Source organism: Lepus europaeus, chromosome 8 (assembly GCF_033115175.1).
Source record: "Lepus europaeus isolate LE1 chromosome 8, mLepTim1.pri, whole genome shotgun sequence".
Classification (NCBI taxonomy): Eukaryota; Metazoa; Chordata; class Mammalia; order Lagomorpha; family Leporidae; genus Lepus; species Lepus europaeus.
Window position 1 is genome coordinate 26,997,613 of NC_084834.1, and position 25,619 is coordinate 27,023,231.

The 25,619-nt window shown below is 38.4% G+C and overlaps 1 protein-coding gene across 5 annotated transcripts in view; it reads left to right on the forward strand.

Annotated features, from left to right (window-relative positions):
• LRBA (LPS responsive beige-like anchor protein) overlaps nucleotides 1–25,619 on the forward strand; it is a 730,178-nt gene that overhangs the window by 160,310 nt on the left and 544,249 nt on the right. For all 5 annotated transcript variants that reach the window (XM_062199509.1, XM_062199506.1, XM_062199510.1 and 2 more), the window contains exons 23-29: nucleotides 6,975–8,036; nucleotides 9,171–9,349; nucleotides 10,183–10,336; nucleotides 10,750–10,930; nucleotides 16,826–16,953; nucleotides 17,381–17,488; nucleotides 23,074–23,233. In XM_062199509.1, the coding sequence (XP_062055493.1) occupies nucleotides 6,975–8,036; nucleotides 9,171–9,349; nucleotides 10,183–10,336; nucleotides 10,750–10,930; nucleotides 16,826–16,953; nucleotides 17,381–17,488; nucleotides 23,074–23,233 (1,972 nt within the window). The remainder of the gene's footprint in view (nucleotides 1–6,974; nucleotides 8,037–9,170; nucleotides 9,350–10,182; nucleotides 10,337–10,749; nucleotides 10,931–16,825; nucleotides 16,954–17,380; nucleotides 17,489–23,073; nucleotides 23,234–25,619) is intronic.

Consider the following 25,619-nt stretch of genomic DNA (forward strand, 5'->3'; position numbering starts at 1 on the left):
CCCCCTGGGAGGCCGCAGATAACACCTCAGGTATTTGAATCCTGCCACCTATGTGGGAGACTCAGATGGCTCCTGACTTCTTCTTGATCTGATCCTGGTTGTTGTAGCATTTGAGGAGTGAGCCAGGAGGTGGACAATCTCTTTTCCCCACCCCATACCTCTTCTGCCGCTCTGCATTTCCAAACATTTTTTATGAGAGAAGAAAGTCTGTTTCTATATTTAGCATGATTGTTTACTAAAAAGGTGAACTTCAGGTTAAAGGTAGCAACTTTGATGCTGTAGCGGAGGGCAGAAATTATTTTCCTTCTAGTTATGTTAGGCTTGTTTGCTGGGCCATTGTAAATCAGACTGACAGAGACAGATTCACAAGACAAAAGTGTACCGAATTATAAGGAGATGAAGATGCCGAGAAATGCCTTTTTTTTTTTTTTTTAATCGTAGGGTAGATGAAGAGTGGAAGTTCACAGAAAAATGATAGGACAAAGAGGTGTGAGCTAGAGTAGTAGACTGGTGGAAACGTAGCTGGGTCAGTTCATTCAGATTCCTTTTGAAGTCCTTTGTTTTCAGAAGTAAGATTATTGCTTTCTTCTGAGTGTAGGGAGGGCAGCTCTCCCAGGAGGGACTTGTGCTCTGCTTCAGGGATTAAGGGCAGAGAAGGTCAGATAGTTTCAGTACCTACCATTTCTCAAATTCTTCTGCTTAAAATATTTAAATTTACCAAAGCAACATATAGTTTTTAAAATATAATGGTTTGAGAGAGAAAGAGAGAGAGATCTTTGATCCATTGATTCACTCCCCAAATGGCCCCAATAGCCCTGGCTGGGACAGGCGTTGGCCTGTCCCAGGAGCTCATCCATGTCTCTCATAGTCTCTCCTTGGATCATCATCTGCAGCTTTCGTAGGTGCTCATTAGCAGGGAGATGGATCAGAAGCAGAGCAACTGTTACTTAAACCAGGACTCTGATACAGGATTCAGGTGGCTTAATTTGTTGTACCACAAAATGGGCCCCATGGCACTGTATTTTAGAGTAGTATGTTCTGAACCATTTAACTATATTCGAGCAGAAAACATCTTTTGGCCAAAAACCAAGTGCTGTACCATCAGCAAAATCAAAAAGTAAATGACAAATTCAGAAAAACTATTTAGAAACAAAGTAGATATAACATTCTTCATATATAAAATGCTCAGGAATTGATGGGAGGACACAATAGAAAAATGTGCAAAGGACATGATCAAACAACCAACTAAAGTAAGGTAATTAAAAAGTACCTGAGGGGGGTCTGGTGCTATGGCATGGCAGGTAAAGCTGCTGCCTGCAGTGTCAGCATCCCACATTGGTGCCGGTTCGATTCCCGGCTGCTCCTCTTCCGATCCAGCTCTCTGTTATGGCCTGGGAAAGCAGTAGAAGATGGCCCAAGTCTTTGGGCCCCTGCATACATGTGGGAGACCCGGAAGAAGCTCCTGGCCCCTGGCTTCAGATCAGCGCAGCTCCAGCCGTTGTGGCCAGTTGTGGAGTGAACAGCGGATAGAAGACCTCTCTGTCTCGCTCTGCCCCTCCTTCTCTCTCTGTGTAACTCTGACTTTCAAATGAATAAGTCTTAAAAAAAAAATCTGGGGCCAGTGTAGTAGTATACCAAGGTGAGCTGCCATCTGTGATACCAGCATGCCATATGGGTGCCAGTTTGAATCCTGGATGTTCCACTTCTGATCCAGCTCCCTGGTAATACACCTGGGCTTAAGATGGCTCAAGTCTTTGGGTCCCTGCACCCATGTGAGTGACCCAGAAGTAGTTCCTGACTCCTGGTTTCAGTGTGGCTCTCGTGGCCATTTGGGGAATGAGTGAGCAGATGGAAGATCTCTCACTCTTTTCCTCTCTGTAATTCTGCCTTCCAAATAAAGAAATCTTTAGAAATAAATAAGTAAATAAACAAACAAGCTATATAAAAAGATGGTAAATCTGCTCATTGCAAGGGGGCTGCAAATTAAAACTATCCTGAAATAATTCAACAAGATATATTAGGTGAAAAAAGAAAGTGAGGGACAGTGTGATTATATAAACAGAGTAAGTACCCAAAATAAGAATTTGTACTTATGGCATATGCAAAAAAAAAAAAAAAATACACTGGAAGGATACATAAGAAATCAGCAACTAATTAATTGCCTGACTGTTGGAAGGTTTTTTGCAGGCAAGAACCAGTGATTGCAGGGGACTTGTATGCTTTCATGCTCCATTAGAGCAACACTGTCTGCCCAGACTATCTAGATTTGACTGTTATACCTGTTACCATATAACCATTCTTGTTGTAAGATGTCTCATCATAGCATCTGTAGAAGACCTTGTGTATGGTGGGGATCACTTTGAACACACTGATGCTTCACATAGGAAGATGTAGCTGTTTGTGAAGGTGTGTCTTACTTATCAACTGTGGAAAAGGTTGGTAATCTAGGAATTAGAAGGTAGCATAGCAGTTTTAATCTAACATTTCCATACAAAAGTAACATATGATGAAAAGGGTGAATCTGCCTAAAAACGGTCTCTTGCTAAACAGTGCCTAAGATTTTAAAAAGTTTAGATTTTTATAGGTTAAATAATTTTAAATATGTGGACTAAAGAGATAATCTCCTATGTATCCATTTTTTATCTCCTAATTTGTAAATTTGAGTGCAAATTATATTGAAAGTAATGGCAAAAGAAGTGTTGTAGTTATTAGCTTGTATCTTTAACTAGTATTGTATAGAACTGCTTTCCAAACATTACAAACAGCTATAGATTAGCTATCAAATGAATGTGAAGATTAATGACTAGTCTTTTAGCTGTGTAATTTAGAACAATATCTGGTAATTAATTGGGAATTATCAGTTTTAAAGCCACAAACACATTAAGGAAAACAGCATCAAAAAAGATAACAACAGTGATAATTGTTCAATTGCCATTTAGATTTTAGACAATTGGGGTAAATTAAAGGGAAATTTAAAAACCAACTGACTTAATAATTTTAAAAGCCTTTCAAATTCTGAAGATACATGTTTTCTAAAGTATAATTTTGTACTTGATCAATTAATCAATGTAAGGTAGAATAATTATATTTTCAGATATTTGAGGTCCCAAAAGATTATTTTAGAGGCACACTTTCTCAAAGGCACTAGAGATTGTACTGCCCAGAAGAAGAGAATGAAACCAGCAGAAGGATATGGAATATAAGAAATTGGAGAACCAGTGTAGAAGAGAGCTGGAGGTATTGAATACCCAGGCCTGAAGTGAAGGGAGCCTAAGATGGCAGCGCTGTAGTCAGATAGTTGGTAGTGCATCTAGATTGTAGCAGTTTGACTCAAGAGACAGGTGCGGGATTGGGTATCATTACTGAAATGCCAATAACCTTTATAACTTTTTTTTTTTTAAATATGGGGGCAAGTTGCCCTTAGGAGATAGACCCATATTCTTGTGGATACTTGGCTCGTCTTAAACATGTGCTGATTAAGTTCCTGTTCTTCCTTCTAATCCTGCCTGAGTCACATCAGAAATATACTCTTGTTTGATCTGTTTCTGAGAGTAGAGGTCACCCATGTTGAGCTTTGAATGGAAAAGTATAAGGGAGTCCACTTCCCAGAACTTGTTTGTGCCAGATAGCCACTTCCTGGGTCACACTAACTCTGAGAGGTGCTCTAGTACTCCTTACTGTGTTTCCAGTATTTCCTAGTGACCTTGCCTAGGGACTTCCCAGAAGTAGCCTTGGAGATCCTCTCTGAGAAGCTGAAGCCACTCATTGATTCTGTGTCTTGTCTTCTCTTGGCGGCCTTTACTTTCTGTGGCAATGTTGTCTTCTTCTTCTTCTTCTTTTTTTTTTAAGATTTTATTTACTTATTTTGAAAGATAAACTTACAGACAGAGAGAGGTATAGACAGAGAGAAAGGCCTTCCATCCGCTGGTTCACTCCCCAAATGGCTGTGAAGGCCAGAGCTGAGCCAATCCAAAGCCAGGAGCCAGGAGCTTCTTCCATGTTTCCCATGCAGGGTGCAGGGGTCCAAGTGCTTGGGCCATCTTTTACTGCTTTCCCAGGCCATAGCAGAGAACTGGATTGGAAGTGGAGCAGTGAGGTCTTGAACTGGTGCCCATATGGGATGCCGGCACTGCAGGCAGCTGTTTTAGCCGCTACGCCACAGCGCGGGGCCCAGGCAATGTTGTCTTTTCTTCACCTCAAGAGTGATCCCTCCTGATGGAAGTGGATAGGTTAGAGACTAATATTTAGGAGGGTCACACAAGGGAATTGTGAGTGTGAGTAATGTTCTGTTTCTTGACATGGGTGGTAGGTACATGGGGTTAAAAAGATTAATGCTGTTTAATCTGTACATATAATAATTGTATACATATGTTTATTGGTATAATAAAAATTCTAAAAACATTTGAATAAGATTGAGGCAAATGATGGTGAAAACTGAGCTTATTCTACAACATGGGCTGTTGAAGAAATAATGGCGTATTTTCAAAATGCCAATGAGGTTGGTGGTATGTAACTTGCCCTTCTTAGATAATAACTTTTGTATCAGTGTGGAAACTATCTCCCAAAAGGGAAATCTTGCCCCCAACTATAACTCTCAAATGGCTTCTTCCTGAGAATACAGTTCAGAGTCCTTCACCCTTCCTACCATGATCCACAGTGGCACTGTAGCCACTGGCTATATCCCAAGCTTTGACAGTTCTGAGTCTACTGGCTTATTGTTATTCCTCAAACATACCTACCTTTTTTGGCCGCAGGGCTTTGCCTTTGTCCATCTCTCTGCATGAAACAATTTTCCTTTTAAGACTGCTTGTTCTCGTCTTTACTCATATATCTTACCTAGTGAAACACACCCTCTCTCCTAGACTTGCTATTTTGTCTTTTTTCCCCTTTCAAAGCTCTTTCTACCACTTGACATTGGTTTCTATATTTTTATCCTTATTTTCTAATGCCTCCATTAGAATATAAGCTCCATGGAATCAGGAACATTGTATTGTTCATCATACAGTGCGTGCTTGCTATAGTTAGATGTTCAGTAGATATTTTTTCCTTGAATGAATATAAGGGTTTCAGTTAAAACAAAGAACTCATTTCAAAGAAAAAATTGGCATTATAAGTATAAAATAGTTCTTTTGTTAATGTTACAGTGTTATTTTACTGTTCAGTTTGGAATGTTTGTTTTTCTTTTTGAATTATTAAAAAAGTTGCTTAAATAGTTACAAATAAGAAAATATTTGTAATTGGGAAAATGTTTTTGAAAATTATTTATGTAATGTATTTGAAAGGCAGAGAGACAGATCTCCCATCTACTGGTTCACTTCCCCTACATGCCTGCCACAACCTGGCCTGTTCTAGGCTGAAGCTAGAAGTTCAGAATTCAGTCTGGGTCTCTCATAAAGGTGGCAGGGACTCAAGTCCTTGAGCCATCATCTGCTGCCTCCCAGGGTGTGCATTAGCAGGAAACTGGAATTGGAAGTAGAGCTGGGACTCAAACCCAGGCATTCTGATATGGGATATGGGCATTATAAGCAACATCTTACTGGTAGGTCACATGGCTGCCCCAAGAAAAATATTTGCAGTTAGGAAAATGTTTATTTTGTAAACATATTTTAAAATTTTTAGCTGTGTCACAAATGGCCTGAATATTCTGTTTATGACATGAGTAATAGTTAATACCTATAGAAGGAAATTTTTGTAGCATGCACTGTTTATACTTTTTACTCGTGTACATACTTCTTGTGATTTGAATAGGCCAATGGATTTTTGTGCACAAAAAAATAAGCTCTTCTTACCTGGTTATCTACTACCATTGTTTCATACTGGGCTCAATAAAGATTTATTGACTATTCAATTTACTGTATGTTATAATGTATGGTACAGGGAAAATAATTTTTGTATTAATAAACTATGATTATGCTTGTACTTTCTGCATGTGTTGTACTTTTCCTATTATTTTCTTCTGAGGGTTTTGTGAATTGGGGGTTCCTTTTGAAACACCAGTAGCAATCCACATAATGGTGCTTGAAGGTAATAATCATTGAAGAGTTGAAGGGAAAAGTGATAAAAATCCTGTGACATTGGCAATCACAGAATAGTTTTTTATCGTTTACTTTTGATAAAAGAAGCATAATATGAGAACATTCAAAGTGCTGAACATGAGGGCATTTTGAAAAGGTAAGTTTATTTCAGTGTGAAAAAATTTGAAATTCATGTATACAAGCAGTTTTCAAAAAGTTCATGGAAAAAGAATATTTAAAAAACTATGCATGGGTTTCATAATTTTTTGCACAAAAATAAACATCTTTTAATTCTATGATCCCTTGAACGTTTTGAAGTTCCCTCATACGTAGTAATCAGCCTTGTGTTGGAATGATTGGATACATGGGTGGATGAACTGGAACTTTCAGACTATTTGTGATCAGTTCAAACTTTCAAGGTAATGGTTGACCTTTGGGGGAAGGTTTGTGTGTTTTCCCATTGCTAAAAGCATTTAGGTACATAAGGAGTGGGTTTTGTAGCCTAATAGATAACATGGAAAGCTCCTATAGTAACATAATCATTTGATAAAAAATCTTTCCTGAGGACAAATCGTGGGGAAGTGAACTTTCATTACAGTTGTAACACTGCATTATTCAGTGCATATGGTGTATTTAGATCTAGTACAAGTTGAAGAGGGAAGAATGGTGTACTCTTCCTATGTGTCTTTAAGAACAGACTAAACAATTAATGTTTTTGTTTCAGTTTCATACCATGCTACCTGTTAGTCTTAAAATTGGCTTTACTTTTTCTGAATATTTACATTTTTTGATTCAGTTTCATTTTATTTATTGCTTTACTGAAGTAAGCATATTATAGAAAAAATAAAAGCTCATTATATAAACTATTTGAAAAATTGTTGAAAACTATATTTTGAATGCTGGAATAATTTTAATGCATATATTAACTATTGGCTGTTTTTTATTTTTTGTTTCATCCAGGTCACTTTTGAAATACACAAAGAAAACCTTGCCAGCATGTTTAGGGGACAGCAGGGAAAGGTTGATGAGGAAATAGGGCTAAGCTCTTCAAGTCCCGTTCCAGCAATCTCTGGAATTAGCAGGGATGTCCCTGTTTCAGCGGGGTCTCAGCAATCAGACAAGAAGGATTCCCCCATCTATCCCCATTTTACCAGAAACAATGATGAAAACTCAAGTAATGAAAACACTAGTTCAGTAGAAACGACATCTAACGTCGAACTGCAGACTCATAGTACCTCTAATGAAGAAAGGAGAACTGAGCAGGAAAATCGGGAGTTACTGGATGAAGTCACTTTGGAAGACACACTGACAAATGAGGAACTGAATGCAGGTGTTTTAGAAGCATCTTCTGACTTAAGAGAACCTATGACTGTTTCCTCTAGTACTTTTGAAACAGCTGGCAAAGATACAGTGACCATCAGTGAAGGAACAGCATCTGTAAGCTCTCCTTCAGAAGGGGATGCTACAGAGATGCCAGAATTATTGGATAAGTCTCTGGTAGAAGAGGAGGACGATGATTATGTGGAACTGAAGGTGGAAAGCAGTCCTACTGAGGAAACCAGCCTGCCCACAGAGGGCCAAGATAATAGTTTGTCTCCAGCTGCATCTGAAGTCAGTGAAAGACTGCATGAAGATAGTAATGACCGCAAATTAATATTCCAAGAGGAAGACCCTGTTATGGAAAAACCAACTGGTACTGAAGCTCAAGATTCTGAAGATCCTGGATCCCTGCATGTAACAGCTTCAGAGTCTTCAGCTGCTTCTCTAGAAGCTACTGTTTCCCAAACAGCTGTACAGTCAGGCATGGATCAGATGTTGGAGGAAGGAAAGAAAACAGCCGACTCTGCTGGAGAAACCAACTTAGACACTGATAGTCATGGTAATATTTTTGAAGCTTCTGTAACTTCTGAGCAGAAGATTGCCAAGTTAGATGTTTCCAGTGTTGCTTCAGATACTGAGAGACTGGAATTGAAGGCTAATACAAGCATGGAAGCAGTTCAGCCTCATCGACAAATGCTTGAGGCGAGTAAACATATTATCCCCCCTTTTTTTTTTATAAGATTGATTGATTTATTTATTTGAAAGACAGAGTTACAGAGAGGCAGAGGCAGAGAGAGAGAGAGAGAGAGATCCATCCATCTGCTGGTTTACTCCCCAGTGGCCACAACAGTTGGAGCTGGTTTGATCCAAAGCTAGGAGCCAGGAGTTTCTTCCGTATCTCCCATATGGGTACAAGGGCTCAAGGACTTGGGCCATCTTCTACTGCTTTCCCAGGCCATAGCAGAGAGCTGGATCGGAAGTGAAGCAGTCAGGATTCAAACCAGCGCCCATATAGGATGCCGACACTGCAGGTGGCAGACTTAACTGGTGCCCTACAGCCTTGGCCTCTATATTGTCTTCTTGAAGTGTGTTTGATCTGAGTTCAGACAGAGCAAGTATATATACTTGCATTTTATTTTATTTTGTATTTGGTTCATATCCTATTTGCAATTATGTAAATACAATGCATGTGAAGGTTGTTTGAAATTGTCAGTATAGCATTTAGCAGTTAGTGTGAGTTCATTAAATAGCAGGTTTTACTTACACTATTATTTTTACCAAGGCATCACCAAAAGTTAACAATTTGAAGTTTCAAGGTTTGCATAATTTCATTTTATAAAGTAAATGCTGATTCATGAACAATGGTTAGTTGCATGTTGTCATTTCCCGCTTTTTACTCAGTTCTTATTCTCTTTCCTTTCTTTTTCTCTCATGTTTTATTTGGTCTTCTTGGAACTGTCTTAATTTTTGTTTGTACTTCATTTTAGCCAATTTATGATCCAGATACTTTCTGGATTACAAATACTGCCTATGTTATGTTAAGATTCAAAGCCAAGACCTGCTTAGTTACATTTACATAGCTCCAAATGCATTATTGTTGAATTATTACAGTATAGCATTTTTGGTAACTTTGCTTTCAACGTAGTAAAAATTTATTTCAACATAGTAAAAAGTTATTACTTATTGATAATTTGTCTTTCAATGGTTTGGTTCTTTAGTGTCCTAACATGTGAGTTATCTATTAGGTGAATTGTATAGAAGCTATTAAATTTTTTATTTTTTAGTGCCTTACTTTGACGTTTAACTTATTTTATCACTTCAAATTTTCTGTATTAGATACCAAGGCAACAGGAGCAGCCAGTTCGAGGACCAGTACCAGATGCAGTCAATGGACAAAGGAGGGATTCTAGATCTACCATGTTTCGTGTTCCTGAGTTCAAGTGGTCTCAGATGCATCAGCGTTTGCTCACCGATCTGTTATTTTCGATAGAAACAGATATTCAGATGTGGAGAAGGTTTGTCCATGTGTTTGTTATAGAATATGCATATGAACTTTAGTCTTTGTTTTCAGTTAAATCCAGGCATTTGCTTTAAAAATTGGAATATAAATTATTCTGTGGTACGATTTATTGAATTAATTTTTATTCTCCATCATAAGAATGGTATCTCTGTGTTAGAAAAATGAGAATCCAAACCTTTTCTTTCAAAAAATCTGCTGAAGGTTTCCTGTAGCATATTTTATAGCATGGAATTTACAAGAAAGTAGATCTGTCTGCCAAGTTTGGTTTATTTGTAGCAACACTAAAAATTAATAGAGATTTGAATATAACATTATCTATGTCATCATTATATTTTAACATAAAATATCTGTATATTTCAGATTATCCCTTCCTTATGTGACCTGTGATTTTAAAAGTGCCTAGTCTGTTTTTTGTTTGTAACCAACTCTTATTTTATTTAGAAGCATTTTATGGCATTACTTAAGAAAATGTTCATAGAAAATTCACTTTAACAGCACATTTAATACCATTTACTTTTGAAGTTTTGCCATATGACTTCTCAGTTTAATTCCCAGCTAAGTAGGATATTGTTCTGCTTTTCATATGCAGTGTAAGATGAATAGTATTTATGTTTCAGCTCTGGAGGAGGGCATGGATAGTCACTGCTGATATGAAATGGTCCACTTCTTCTGAGGATGTTTACGCCCCCAAATACCCGTTGCACCACTATCTTCCCTCGGTTTTCAAGATGAAGCAAAAGCACCTTCTTATCCTTCCTCCCCTCAAGTAGGCAAATTGTGATTTCCTTTCTTTAGCTTTATCAATAAACATCATTTATCTTTGGACAGCCATTCAACAAAGACAGTTATGGACTTCGTGAATAGCAGTGATAATGTCATCTTTGTACACAACACAATTCATCTCATCTCTCAAGTGATGGACAATATGGTCATGGCTTGTGGGGGTATACTGCCATTGCTTTCAGCTGCTACATCGGCTACAGTAAGGACTTACCTACTCTATAAAATTGGTGTGAAAACATGAGTGTTATGCATCCTTATTGATTAAAACCTGAATATACACATTACTAGGTATCATAAATGCTGTAAATCAAAAGCATCAGGACCTTTTATAATTATGTTAAAGGATTTTAGAATCTTTTCCAGGAATGAAATAACTAAAAAGAATGTTTTCTTGGAGATGAGTCAGCTAGTGAAGAATATGATTGACAGTGTTTCACCTGTATGTTTCCATTGACCCCTTTAAAAAAAAATGAAATGTTAAGTAAATCACTGTTGTACTAGTTTTCTGAAAGCCTGACTTCCTATAAAGTGTAAGAAATCTGGGAACTATATCTGGTAAAATTAGATTTTCATCAGAATATAGATGTAAATGTCAAACTTTATTCCTTACAGCATGAGCTGGAGAATATTGAGCCTACTCAAGGCCTTTCAATAGAAGCCTCTGTGACATTTTTGCAGAGGCTCATTAGCCTTGTGGATGTGCTTATATTTGCAAGTTCTCTTGGCTTTACTGAAATTGAAGCTGAAAAAAACATGTCATCTGGAGGAATTTTGCGGCAGTGTCTCCGACTGGGTGAGCTATTAAAACCCTAAAGTTAGGGATTTACTTTAAATTTTTTTTTCCCAGTAATCCAGACATTAACATGAAAAGTATTTCTTTTGTTGCTGAGAAAATGTGTGTTAGCCAGTTTCTTTTATGGTTAGGTATTTGTTGTTGTTGTGTGTGTCAGTGTTTTATGAAAGAGAGACACAGGGATGAAGAGAGAGAGCCGTCAGTGGTTCACTGAGTCCCCAAGGGCCTGGAGTCAGGAACTCAGTCTGCATCTCCTACATGATTGGCAGGGACTGAATTACTTGAGCCATCACCTACCAGCTACGAGGATCTGCCTAAGCAGGAAGTTGATTGGGAGCTGGAGCTGGGAGTTGATTCCATGCACTCCTAAGAAGGATGTGTGTGTTCTAACTGGTGTCTTAACCACTAGGCAAAATGCCTGCCTGTGCTTAGTTTTTAATGTACTATGCACAGTAATTGCCAAATTGGATAGTGAAAGAGAAAGATATATTCAAAAAAATCTACTGTTTATTGTATCAGCATTCCTCCTTTCCCCTAAGTTCCTAAGCCTAGTTTTTTTAAAATTTATTTTTAAAATTATTTTTCCCCCCAAGAAACCTTTTATTTGAGGAATACAGATTCATGCATTTCATAAGTACAACTTTAGGAATATAGTGATTCTCCTACCATACCTGCCCTCCCAACCACTCTCCCACTCCTCCACCTCCTCCCTCTCCCATTCCCAGTCCCATTCTCCACCAAGATCTATTTTTGATTAACTTTATGCACAAAAGACCAACTGTGTGCTAAGTAAAGTGTTCAACAATTTGCACTGTAAAAGAAACCAAAAACCAAACCAAACCAAACCAAAACAAAACTCTTTCTCAACAGTCGAGACAAGGGCTGTTCAAAATCATTGCATCTTGAAGTTAATTTCACTTCACTTCTTTTTTCTTCCTTCCTCTCTCCTCCCTTCCTCCCTCCCTCCCTCCCTTTCTTTCTCTCTCTCTCTTTCTTCTTCTACCCAAGAATGATAAATCTTTTGGGAGCATTTACACATAGTTATGATGCAGCTCTTTTTGAGTACAGAGGTCCTGTATGGAAAGTTACTGCACAGTGACTCTTACTGTTAATTTAACAATATGTATGATGTAAGTGATCACCCAAAGCTCTTGATATGAGCTGCCTAGGCTATGGAAGCCTTTTGAATCCAAAAACTTCATCAGTATTTTGATAAGGCCATAAGCATGGTGGAAGTTCTCTCTCCAAAGAAAAGTACCTCCTTCTGTGATAACCATTCTTTCCACTGAGGTCTCACCCACTGAGGTCTTTCATGTAGGACATTTTTTGTCTCATTGTCTTTTCTTTCCATGCCTGAAATGCTCTTGTGGGCTTTTCAGCCAGGCCAGAATGCCTTATGGGCTGATTCTGAAGTCAGAGTACCTAAGCTGAGTTTTACACTTAAGTAATACTTCTTAAATTTTAAGGTGATTCACAAATAAAAATCACCTGAGACTCTTGTTAAAATGACAATTAGAATATATAGGTCTGGGAGAAGGCCAAAAGTTGCCTACCAAGTCCTGTGTGATGTTGGTGCTTCATTAGTAACATTTTTGGGGCCGGTGCTGTGGTGTAGTAGGTTAATCCTCTGCCTGCGGCACTGGCAACCCATATGGGTGCCAGTTTTAGTTCCAGCTGTTCCTCTTCCAATCCAGCTCTCTGCTGTGGCCTGAGAAAGCAGTGGAAGATGGCCCAAGACCTTGGGCCCCTGCATCTGCGTAGGAGACCAGGAAGAAGTATCTGGTTTCTGGCTTCGGATCTGTGCAGCTCAGGCCATTGGGGCCATTTGGGGAGTGAATCAATGTACAGAAGAGCTTTCTCTATGTTTTTTCCTCTTACTGGCTATAACTCTACCTCTCAAATAAATAAATAAAATCTTTAAAAACACTGTTGAGGGGCTGGCAATGTGGCATCGAGGATAAAGCTGCTGCCTGCAGTGCCAGTATCCCATATGGACAGTGGTTTGAGTCCCTTCTGCTCCACTTCCGATCCAGGTCTCTGCTGTGGCCTGGGGAAGCAGTGGAAGATAGCCCAAGTCCTTGGGCCCCTGCACCTATGTGGGAGACCTGGAAGAAGCTCCTGGCTCCTGACTTCAGATTGGTGCAGCTCTGGCAGTTGCAGCCAATTGGGAAGTGAACCAGCAGATGGAATATCTCTCTGTGTAATTTTGACTTTCAAATAAATCAATAAATCTTTGAAAAAAAATGTTGAGTAACATGGTTCTGAATTAGCATTATTCAAGATCAGCCTTTATTCAGTTAAGACAGGATAGTTTGTTGAAGTAGTTAATCATTAAATTTCTGTTCCTCTGATAAAGGAATTCTTTCATAGGTAAAAGCAAAAGTATTCAATGTGACTTTTTTCGTCTAATTTGACTTCCATAGGTGAACTAAAAATAATTCTTGTTTTGCACGACATTTTCTGTATTTAGTTGAAAATATTGAGACTTTGTTAAACTATTTGCTTAATGAAGAGAATAACGGTGGGGAATGGAGGTGCTAAGAAATAGAAGCAGGCCGGTGCAATGGCACAGTAGGTTAATCCTCTGCCTGAGGCTTTGGCATTCTACATGGGCACTGGTTCTAGTCCTGCTATGGCTAGGGAAAGCAGTAGAAGATGGCCCAAGTCCTTGGCTCCTGCACCCATGTGAGAGACCTGGAAGAAGCGCCTGGCTCCTGGCTTCGGATCAGCTCAGTTTCGGCCACTGCGGCCATTTGGAGAGTGAACCAGCAGTGGAAGACCTTTTTCTCTTTCTTACTCTCACTGTCTGTAACTCTACCTCTCAAATAAATAAATAAAATCTTTTAAAAAATAAAATAAAAAAGGGGCTGGTGCCATGGCTCACTTGGTTAATCCTCCGCCTGCGGTGCTGGCATCCATATGGACACCGGTTCTAGTCCTGGCTACTCCTCTTCCAATGCAGCTCTCTGCTGTGGCCTGGGAAAGCAGTGGAGGATGGCCCAAGTCTTTGGGCCCCTGCATCCACGTGGGAGACCAGGAAGAGGCACCTGGCTCCTGGCTTTGGATTGGCGCAGCTCTAACTGTTGAAGCCATTTGGGGAGTAAAGCAATGGACAGAAGACCTTTCTCTCTGTCTCTCCCTCTCACTGTCTGTAACTCTACCTCTTAAATAAATAAATAAAATATTTTTAAAAAATAAAAAAGAAACAGAAGCAAATCTTTAGGAAATGTGGCCTCGTGAAGACATTTGGACAATAAGATACCTATGAAAAAACTGGGGAACATTACAGATTTCTTGGAAATTTATTCTGTATATTTTTTATTAAAAAAAAAAACTTTAAAGTTATTTGAGAGACAGAGCTCCTATCTATTGTTTCACTCCCCAAATGCCCAAGAGCCATGAACTCAATCCAGGTCTCCCACATTAGTGGCAGGGACCCACTCATTTGAGTCATCATCTGCTTCCCAGGATGTGCATTAGCAAGAAGCCAGGATTTGAACCCTGGTACTCCAATATGGGATTCTGAGCCAAACCCCCACCTTCGTGATATATATATATATATATATATATATATATATATATATATATATATATATTTTTATTTATTTATTTGAGAGGTAGAATTACAGACAGAGAGAAACAGAGGGAAAAGTCTTCCATCTCTTGGTTCACTCCCCAAATGGCTGCAACAGCCAAAGCTGAGCTGATCCAAAGCCAGGAGCCAAGAGCTTCATCTGGGCCTCCCACGCAGGTGCAGGGCCCAGACAGTTGGGCCTTCTTCTACTGCTTTCCCAGACCATGAGTAAAGAGCTCGATCAGAAGAGGAGCAGTAGAACACGAATCAGCACCCATATGGGATGCCTGTGCCACAGGCGGAGGCTTAGGTTACTACACCACAGTGCTGTACCTCCCATGTTCTTTTAATTTTATGTTCCACAAACTTCTTGAAACCCCCTCATATAACATTGAAAATAGAAAACCTAGTTACTTAATGAAATATTTTTCATATTTAAAATTCAATTTAACAAAAATATTGGTTACATAAACTGTTACCAGTTTTTATATTTTTTTGTACACTTATTTTTACTCAAAATGTCATTCAAAGTACTTTCAGACTTAGGATATGCTAAGGAACTTGGTATAAGCATTTGTAGATGATTGTTTTAAAAGTTTAAAGCTTTAAGTTAGCATAACAAAATAGAAGCTATCATTTATTGTCTGTTGTAATTTGTCATGATTATTGATTTTCACACTGAATAAAAATTTTTAGTAAACGAAATTGAACAAAATTTTGATTAAAATAATTATTTATTTATTTAAAAAGGCAGAGTTAAGGGAGAGGCAGAGGCAGAGGCAGAGAGAGAGAGAGAGAGAGAGAGAGACAGATCTTCCATCTGCTGGTTTACTCCCCAAATGACCACAACAACTGAGCTGGGCCCATCTGAAGCCAGGAGTCAGGAACTTCTTTCGGGTCTCCCACACGGATATAGGGGCCCAAAGACTTGGGCCATCTTCCACTGCTTTCCCAGGCCACAGCAGAGCTGGATTGGAAGTGGAGCAGCTGGGACTCTAACTGGCACCCATATGGGATGCTGGCACTGCAGGCGGCAGCTTTACCCAGTGTGCCACAGTGCTGGCCCCTATAGTATACTTCTTAGACTTTCCATTATGTAGACTTTATTGCTTTTGCATATGTCATTAAAAAGTTATTTGACAGTCAGAGAAAGACAGACTTCATTAAGAGTGAAAGTGAGCCTGAGGAGTGGGGTTGGGGGTGGGGGAGGTGGAGTGAGGAGGAGAGTGGGAATGAGAGCTAGAGAAAAAAAAGCACTTCCATATTCTTCATGGCCAGGGCTCCACAGGGACAGGAGCCAGAAGCCGGGAGCCAGGAGCCAGGAACCAGGAATGCAATCTGTGCCTCTCCTGTGGACACAGCTACTTGAGCCATCACTGCTGTTTCTCTGGTTCTGTGTTGGCAGGAAGTTAGGGTCAGAAGCTGGCACTGCAAATCAAACCCAGGCAATGTGATGTGGGATGTTGGTGTTTTAACTGCTTGGCTAAACACGCACTCCTGTATATCCCATTTGAAAATCCTTTCTGCTTCCCTAAATGGAGAATACCTTTCTAGAATTCAAAGTACAATGCTGTAATAACAATGCTTCACTTTATTCAGAATCACCTTGTTTAAGAAGCTAGGGAAAATAGTGTATAATTTAAATTCAATATTAATTTCTAAATAATTTGAGTAGCTGGAACTTTAAAGAGACATTTTTGGATTGCATGTTAATCAGATTCCCTTTGCTACCCCCACTTTCTAAGCAGTTTAATGAAAGTCAGTAAACAGTAGTCCTTACAGAGTTTTCTATGAATACTGCACCTTCTATCCATCACTGTTAATATCATGTTGTAATTATGCTGTATAAGAAAAACATGAAGATTTCCAGTTTAGTCATTTATTTTAATGAAAATAACCAAAGTATATTATCCTAGATAGTTTATTTGCTCTATTTTTCTTCCACTGTCCTTTTGATTCTTTTCTCCCCTATCTTGTTCTTAATAAAAGATTGTTCCAGTTAACTTGGTTGAGATCTAAGACACAGCAGCCTACTGTTAGGATTCCAGACTGATTTTGTTTTAGCAGATCCTAAGAGTGTAGACCACTGGGCTGTACTGGCTCCCCCAGATCATAACTGGGGCTACAATGGGGGAGCCAACAAAATCGGGTAACAAACACAAAGTTATAGAGTCTAGAAACATTTTAGGAATTGGTCAAAGGTAATCTGTTTTAAATGAAATCTTACATGAATCACATTGTTTAGGTGATTTTTATCAGTTCCATATTCTTAAGTTTGATTTTGTTTTCTTTCCCAATCTTTTCATTAAAATAAATTACAGTGTGTGCAGTGGCAGTAAGGAATTGCTTAGAGTGTCAACAGCATTCACAGTTGAAATGTAGGGGAGATGCAGCCAAAGTCCTGAAAACAGTCCACAGTATGATTCCTGTGGGGAAATCGGCAGCAAAGGTAAGCAGACAGAATAATTCACTGAAATAACATATACTTACATTTTATAATTAAGCTCTTGAATTAATTTGTTCATTTCAACATAAAGTAAATTTGACAGAGAACCTAAAGTACTTATTTTAGTCTGTGATCATAACATTCAAATATTTGTGCTTAAATATACAGTAAAGATTTGCTTATACTTAATCTTGTCTACTTTTCCAAATGTTTACTTTTCTTGTTTCTGTGATAACTGTTTTCTTCAAATATGTTGATTTTTCCAGCATGACTCCCTTCTATACTCCTCCATTTCCCCTTAAAAAAAAAAAGAAGTGTGGGAAACAACTGGAAGAAGGAATGTTACAGCCTTGCTTTTCTAGCCCTTAGAATGTTGTTTATTATTTAAATGTATTGATGCATATGTACATGTAATTTTTTCTTTAAATAGAGTCCAGTGGACATTGTGACTGGTGGAATATCTCCAGTAAGAGATCTTGACAGGCTTCTACAAGATATGGATATTAATCGACTTAGGGCGGTTGTTTTCAGAGATATAGTAAGTTATGATGCTTCTTTCAAATTCTCTCTTAGCTGATATATATTTCCCCCTAGGCCCAAAGTATGGAGAATAAAAATTCTTTATGACACAATTTAGTCTAGTAGTCCTAGAAGGCCGAGAAAACAGTGTATTAGAAAATATTATCTGTATAAATGGAGTTAGTTATCAGAATGATGATAATAAACATAATCCCATTACATGGTAAGCACTATAAATGCTCTTCATGTACTCGTTAAGTCCAACAGCTTGTTCAGTGTGTGCTTTTGGAATTACCATCTTATTGATGAGGAGTTTGGGGCTAGAGAGCTTGAGTTACTTGTCCAAGTTAATATTGGTAGTAAATGACTGAATTCAAACCCAGCAGCTTGAATACAAATTCCTTGTTCTGAATGTAATGAAATGTTCACCTTCTAAGTGTAGGTTATTTTATGATGATTATTATTTTATTGAGTATTAGATATTTTCCCCTTACAGGTATATTAATGTGTTAAGTGCATGATAAAATGTTGCTCTCAGTTTATATTGGCTGATTGAATATAGAATATGACTGATTTTCATGTAGAAATCTTAAAGTCATATAGAAAGTATAAAAATGAAAATAAAAATTTCTATGAGCTTTTTATTAGTAAATGTTGAACACCCACTGTGTATTTAGTACTGGATGTTCCAAATACATATTACATACTTAGGTCTTACAAATATTAGGACTTGAATCCATCTTTTCCCCTCCCTTTTCTCTGCTATTTAAGTCCTTTCTTGTGTTATTGAATGAATATTTGTATGCATACAGAATTTGCATAATACTGTCACTACTGAATACTTATAGAACTCTTACTGTGGCGTAAGCACAGTACTGGGTGCTCTAATGCATTTTATCTTTAATTCTCATGATAATTCTGTGAGCAATATAGCAATATTAGATTAAATAATGTGCCTAACATCAAACATTTACTAAGAGGGTAAAGTGAGTTAATGGCCTTGTGGATTTGAAATTTTGATGTTAATTGCTAAGCTATACTGCCTCCCTAGATCTCAGTTCTTGGATAGTCATTATTTTTATTTCTTTAAGAAACTGTCAACTTTTTCTTTTTCCCTGCTGAGTCCTTTGCTGTGATCCATTTTGTACAGAAACATTGCTGTTTCCTTCTTTCCCCATTTTCTCTCATTGGAAAGAGTCTGAGTCTGTTGTGCCATAACTGTGCTTCCTCGACTTATCTTTAAAAATCTAGAATAAATTTTATTGCTTTTATGCTTTACATTTTGTCTAATAGTTTCTTATTGCCCACTTAAAATGAAATATTTTTTAAATTTATTTTTTAAGGAATACAAATTTCATAAGTATCACTTAAGGAATATAGTGATTCTTCTCACCATACTTGCCATTCCACCCAGATTCCCACTCCTCTCCTCCTCCCTCTCCCCTTCCCAGTCCCGTTCTCCATTAAGATTCATTTTCAGTTAATCTTATACACTGAAGACCAACTCTATACTAAGTAAAGATTTTCACAATTTGCACACATGCATACACACACACACAAACTCTTTGAGAACAACTTTTATAGTTAACTTTCATAATACAACTCATTGAAGACAGAGGTCATGCATGGGAAGTAAGTGCACAGTGACTCCTGTTGTTAACAGTTATCACTCTTATGTATGACATCACTGACCACCCAAAGCTCTTGACATAAACTGCCTAGGCTATAGAAGCCTTTTGAATCCACAAACTCTGTCAGTATTTAGACAAGGCCATAAGCAATGTAGAAGTTCTCTCCTCCCTTCAGAAAAAAGTACATCCTTCTTTCATGGCCACTTCTTTCCACTGGGGTCTCATTCACAGGGATCCTTCATGTAGAACATTTTTTGCCACAGTGTCATTTCTTTCCATGCTGAAATGCTCTCCTGGGCCTTTCAGCCAGACCAGGATGTCTTAAGGGCTGATTCTGAGGTAAGAGTGATTCTCTGTCTTAGAGTTTGATTACAATGTGTTATGGTGAAAATCTTTTTTGGTCATGTCTATTAGGAATTCTATGTGCTTCCTGTACTTGGATGTCCCTTTCTTTCTCCAGATTAGGGAAGTTTCCGTCATTGTTTCACTAAAAAGACCTTCTAATCCTTTCTCTCTTTGTATGCCTTCTACACCCTGTATGTTCGGTCACTTGATAGTATTCTGTAGATTCTCAACAGTGATTTTTAGTTTTCTAATTTCCTATTCTTGTTTATTTGACTGTATAATTTCCTGTGTGTTATCTTCTAAGTCAGATATACCTTCTTCTGCTTCACCAATTCTGGTGTTAAGGCTTTCCACTGCATTTTTTATTTGTTCTTTTTTTTTTTTTTTTTTTTTTACAGGCAGAGTGGACAGTGAGAGAGAGAGACAGAGAGAAAGGTCTTCCTTTTGCCGTTGGTTCACCCTCTAATGGCCGCCGCGGTAGCGCGCTGTGGCCGGCGCACCGCGCTGTTCCGATGGCAGGAGCCAGGTGCTTCTCCTGGTCTCCCATGGGGTGCAGGACCCAAGGACTTGGGCCATCCTCCACTGCACTCCCTGGCCACAGCAGAGAGCTGGCCTGGAAGAGGGGCAACCGGGACAGGATCGGTGCCCCGACCGGGACTAGAACCCGGTGTGCCGGCGCCGCAAGGCGGAGGATTAGCCTGTTGAGCCACGGCGCCGGCCTTTTATTTGTTGTATTACAATGAAATCTTAACTCTTCAGTCTGGCTCTGTATGATTTAGTACTTACAGAACTTTCTTTTTTTTAAAAAAAATATTTATTTGAAAGAGTTACAGAGCGAGAAGAGAGAGCAAGCGAGAGAGAGAAATCTTCCATCCGATTGTTCCCTCCCAAATGGCTGTGATGATCAGTGTTAGGCCAGGCTGAAGCAAGGAGCCAGGACTTCTTCTGTGTCACCCATGTGGGTGACAGGAGCCCAGAGACTTGGGCCATCTTGTGCTGCATTGTCAGGCACATTAGCAGGGAGCTGGATCGGAAGTGGAGCAGCCAGGACTCAAACCGTTGCGCATGTGGGATGGCAGCACTTGGGGTAGTAGCTTAACCTGCTGTGCCACATCCCCGGCCCCACAGAACTTTTTAACCAGTTATTATATCATGGTATCTGAAAGTAGCATCAGAATATCTGCTTTGTCTATCGTGCAATTTTTGGAATTAATAAATTATTAAAAAATACATTTATAATAGTTATATAGTCATAGGAATTCCAAAATTTAAATTTTAAAGAGAAACCATTTTAATCCTCAAGCCATATCTCAGAGTTTAGCATCTTCTAATGTGAGGAACTTTTGATGAAAAAGGAATGACTGAAGATTGAGGATATATAGAAATAATTGTCACGAGGTTAACAGCTGATGTTTTTAATCACTCTAATATGAGTTCAGATTTTCCTTTTCACAATTGTATGCCCTTATTTAAACTAATCAGCTTCTCTAAATCTCATCTTGTTCAAATTTGTAAATACATATGATGTATAGAGTCCAGTATCTGATTCACAGTACTTATTCAGTAAATGATGGACACCATTGAAAACTATTTTTATTTCAGGAGTTAACGATTTAAATAATAGAATCTATGGGAAATTTTTTATTTTGGGTCAGAAACCAGGTGTACACTGTGAACTTCACATGGTAGTCTGTAAACATTGAACATATTCATGGGTTAAATAAATATTTAGATAAGTGTGAATAATTCACAACTAATTAAGAAGTTAAGACCAAGCAAATTATTTGCCTGCATTTTTAATGTGACTGTTGTTACAAATAGTTATAATAGTTGGCAGAGGAACAGAGTTAGGACAGAGAAATGGGATAGTTAATAAGAAAAGGAAATTATATATTGATATTTTCCACCATGATAAAGAAGTAATTACATGAGAGCCCCCCAAATATCATAGGTTTTGTTAGATTAGAATACTTCTAAAAATTGCATCAAATGGATATATGTAAATAGAGCCTGGAATCTTTTTTTTTTTTTTTTTTTTAATTTTTGACAGGCAGAATGGACAGTGAGAGAGAGAGAGAGACAGAGAGAAAGGTCTTCCTTTTTGCCGTTGGTTCACCCTCCAATGGCCGCCGCGGTAGCGCGCTGCGGCCGGCGCACCGCGCTGTTCCGATGGCAGGAGCCAGGTGCTTATCCTGGTCTCCCATGGGGTGCAGGGCCCAAGGACTTGGGCCATCCTCCACTGCACTCCCTGGCCACAGCAGAGAGCTGGCCTGGAAGAGGGGCAACCGGGACAGGATCGGTGCCCCGACCGGGACTAGAACCCGGTGTGCCGGCGCCACAAGGCGGAGGATTAGCCTAGTGAGCCGCGGCGCCGGCCTCATTTTTTTTTTTTAACTTTGTCTAAAACTTTGACTCCAGTTACTAACTTTTAATTTGTTTTACTATTACTTTCTATTTATTCACTAAACAACTTTATTCTGTATTTTTTTAAAAGATTTTTATTTATTTGCTTGAAAGTCAGAGTTACACAGAGAGAGAAGAGAGGCAGAGAGAGAGAGAGAGAAGTCTTCTATCTGCTGGTGCACTCTCCAGTTAGCTGCAACGGCCCAAGCTGTGCCGATCAGGAGCTTTTTTTAGGTCTCTCATGCGGGTGCAAGGGCCCAAGGACTTGGGCCATCTTCTACTGCTTTCCCAGGCCATAGCAGAGTGCGCGATCAGAAGTGGAGCAGCCGGGACTCCAACCAGTGCCCATATGGGATGCTGGCACTGCAGGCAGTAGCTTTACCTGCTATGCCACCATGCACGCCCTGTCCTGTATCTTTTTTTTTATCTTAACGTTACCTACTACTTGAAGTACCTTTAGTTTCCAGGATTTGATAGACACTTTTGAATTTTCCCTTTAATTTATTTAAATTAAAACGTATTTCGGAAAGTTGTAAGGATATTAATGTGTGGAGTTCCCTTAAAGTTGAGGAATCTGACTAAATGAAGAGATTATTGATATACGGATGCGTGGATGGGTAATTTGTTGAGCTAGTATGGAGCCAGGCCTCTTGCAGAGGTCAGACTTGTTTCTCCTTTTGTTTCTGGAAGACACTGTATTTTTCATCCCAACAGTTGGTTGTCAGTGCTATTGAAAATATTCTCTAGAAATCCTTTGGTGTCCTGTATCTGATAGCCTTACTTTTTTCTTTAAACCCTGGAAATTTGTTTTTTAACATAATTATTATTTTGATGATCAGAAGTAAAATATTCAATTATTCTAATATAATTACTACATAATTATCCTTCTAAAGTATACAGGGGCAGATTGAGTTATTTAATTTTTAAAAAGCCAGCCAGTGTCTCTCTTCCCATGTTTTGCAACTATAAAATCTCATTTAAATACATTTTTCTAAGAGTCTGCCTTATCTTTGCTCAGGTAAATTTATGATAATTATAAATTATCATGATAAGTAAATGATTATTATAAGTAATGCATTTATTCTTATATAAACAATCATGTATTAAATTCTGTATATATTGAAACATTTTTTAACATCTTTTATATTTAAATATCATAGTGTTAAATAAAATTAAAACATGTTATTCAAGAGTGGCATGATCAACTCCTTTTATTTTTTCCCAGGAGGATAGCAAACAAGCCCAATTCTTAGCTTTGGCAGTTGTGTATTTTATATCTGTTCTGATGGTCTCAAAGTACAGAGACATTTTGGAACCTCAAAATGAAAGGCGTAGCCAGTCATGTAAAGAAACTGGAAGTGAAAATGAGACTGTATCACTCCCTGGTAAGTTTTCATATTTATTCCCTGGTACCCAAAATTTTTATAAAATGTTACTAACTGTGGTTAGAATGTTTATTCTAGAATTTAAATCCATTCAAGTATAAAGTGAGAGCACACATTTTTATTATCTAATTATTTAAGTTTCATAAAATTGCAATTGGGAGATGATTTTTTTTCTTTAAACAAACCATCTAATTAAAAGATAAATGAGCAAATGTAATTCTTTGCAAATAACAAGTTGAAGTTTTTAATTTATTCTAGTATTTGTTGTGAAGAAGAACCAACTCATATTCTTTTGGAAGAAACAAGTTTAATAGCACATAACTGCATTGATTGGGTGTTGTGACACTGTTTCCAGTTATAGAAGTATGGCTAGATAAGCAGCTATCATAGTTGTAGAAGTTAATGTTGGGGCCGGTGCTGTGGCTTAGCGGGTAAAGCCACCGCCTGCAGTGCTGGCATCTCATATGGGTGATGGTTCGAGACCCAGCTGCTCCACTTCTGATCCATCTCCCTGCTGTGGCCTGGGAAAGCACTGGAAGATGGCCCAAGTCCTTGGGCTCCTGCACCCATGTCGGAGACTGGCAAGAAGCTCTTGGCTCCTGGCTTCGGATCCTCCCAGCTCCGCCCATTGCGGCCTTTGGGGAGTGAACCAGCAGATGGAAGATCTCTCTCTTTGTATCTCTCTCTGCCTCTGTCTGTTACTCTGCCTTTCAAATAAATAAATTAATTAAAGAAAGAAAGAAAGAAAGAAAGACATGCCTGTCACCAGAGAGGGCAATTAATTTTTTCAGTAGATCTTCATTCAGTGCCTATTACGTACTTGAGTGTATTCCTGAACACAACAGAAAAATATTTCTGCCCTCACAGAGCTTATAGTTTTAGTGGGGAGGAATAGAAAACAAGTATGTGTAACAAATATATTCTGTAGTATTTTAGAAGCTAGCTAGTAAAAGTGCTAAGAGAAGAAAGAAAATTAAACAGGGTAAAAATGATAGGAATGAAGAGGAGGGATAGATAGGATTTTTTTTTTCCTAAGGGAAATTCAAAATCATTGGGGAGTTTGAGTATAGGAATCACAACTGGATTATGTTTTTAAAAGTTAAGTTCTGGATTCTGTGATTAAGAAACACCTGGAGGAAAAGCTACTGTTTCGACTTTGTATTGCTGTGTAACACATTGCCTTGAAGCCTGTTGGCTTAAAACTACAATTGTATCAGTCTTGTTTTCATAATTCTGTGAGTTAGATTTGGGCAGTGCACGGTGGGGATAGTGCATCCCTATTGCAGATGACGTTTGCTGATGTTAGGAAGCCTCCAGTGGCACCTGTTCTCATTCTTCTAGTCCCTCAGCTGGGCTGGCTTCTCCAGTTGGGGCTGGCTGACTGAAAGAGTTGAACTGAGTTTATGTGTCTGGGGTCTTGAAACTTGCTGTCAATTGAATTCCTCTTTTCTTCCTTGAGTTTGGAGGGCCTCTCTGTGCTCTCCAGCAAGGATAGCAGAAATCAGCTGTAATTCATAAAGAGTTGGTCAGGGATTCTAGGAACAGTAGTAAGACCTTACTACTTTCACTTTCTTTTGGTTTAAATAAATCAAGCCTCTGCCAGTTGTAAGGGCTTTTCAAGGAGGTAAATAGCAGGAGGCATGGCGTAGTAGTAGGATCATTAAAGTAAGTATCTTCTACAACCAGTTAGGAGGACATTGCAGCCATTCAGGCAGGAGGTGATATTGGGATGGACTAGAGTGGTGGCTTTAGAGATGACAAAAAGCAGCAAGATTATGGATATATTTTGGTGGCAGAAAAGAATGAGATTTTTAAATATTTTAAAATTAAATGTGGGCTATGTGAAACAAAAATGAAGTCACAAATGATTACAAGGTCCAGTAACTAAAAGTGAAATAGAATGTCAGGGAAAGATAAAAAGATAAGAAATTCAGTTTCAAAATGTTAAGATGTCTTTGGATATATAAGTGAGGATGTAGTATAGTCAGTTATATTTAACAGTCTGAGGTTTTTTTGTTTTTGGCAGGGGGTGGAGAATATAGTGTAAAGCTGTGAGAGTGAATGAGATCTCTAAGGGAGTAAATGTATATAGAGAAGATAAGGCAAGAACTGAGGGCTGAGGCATTAAAACATAAAAATTCAGAGAAGCAAAAAAGTAAAGGACATAATTAGTAGCCAGTTAGGTAGTAGAAGGAAAGCTGAAAAGTACCTGGTTCCTGCAAGCCTAGTGAAGAGAGCATCATTAAGTGGGAGGGACTAATCAGCAGGTGCTGATTTAGATAAAGGTTTTTGGTGACCTTGATAAGAGAATTAAAAGTTTATCTGATTCATTTGAAAAACATGCAAAGATATACATACACACAGAGATAACTTATCCCTTGGTTCA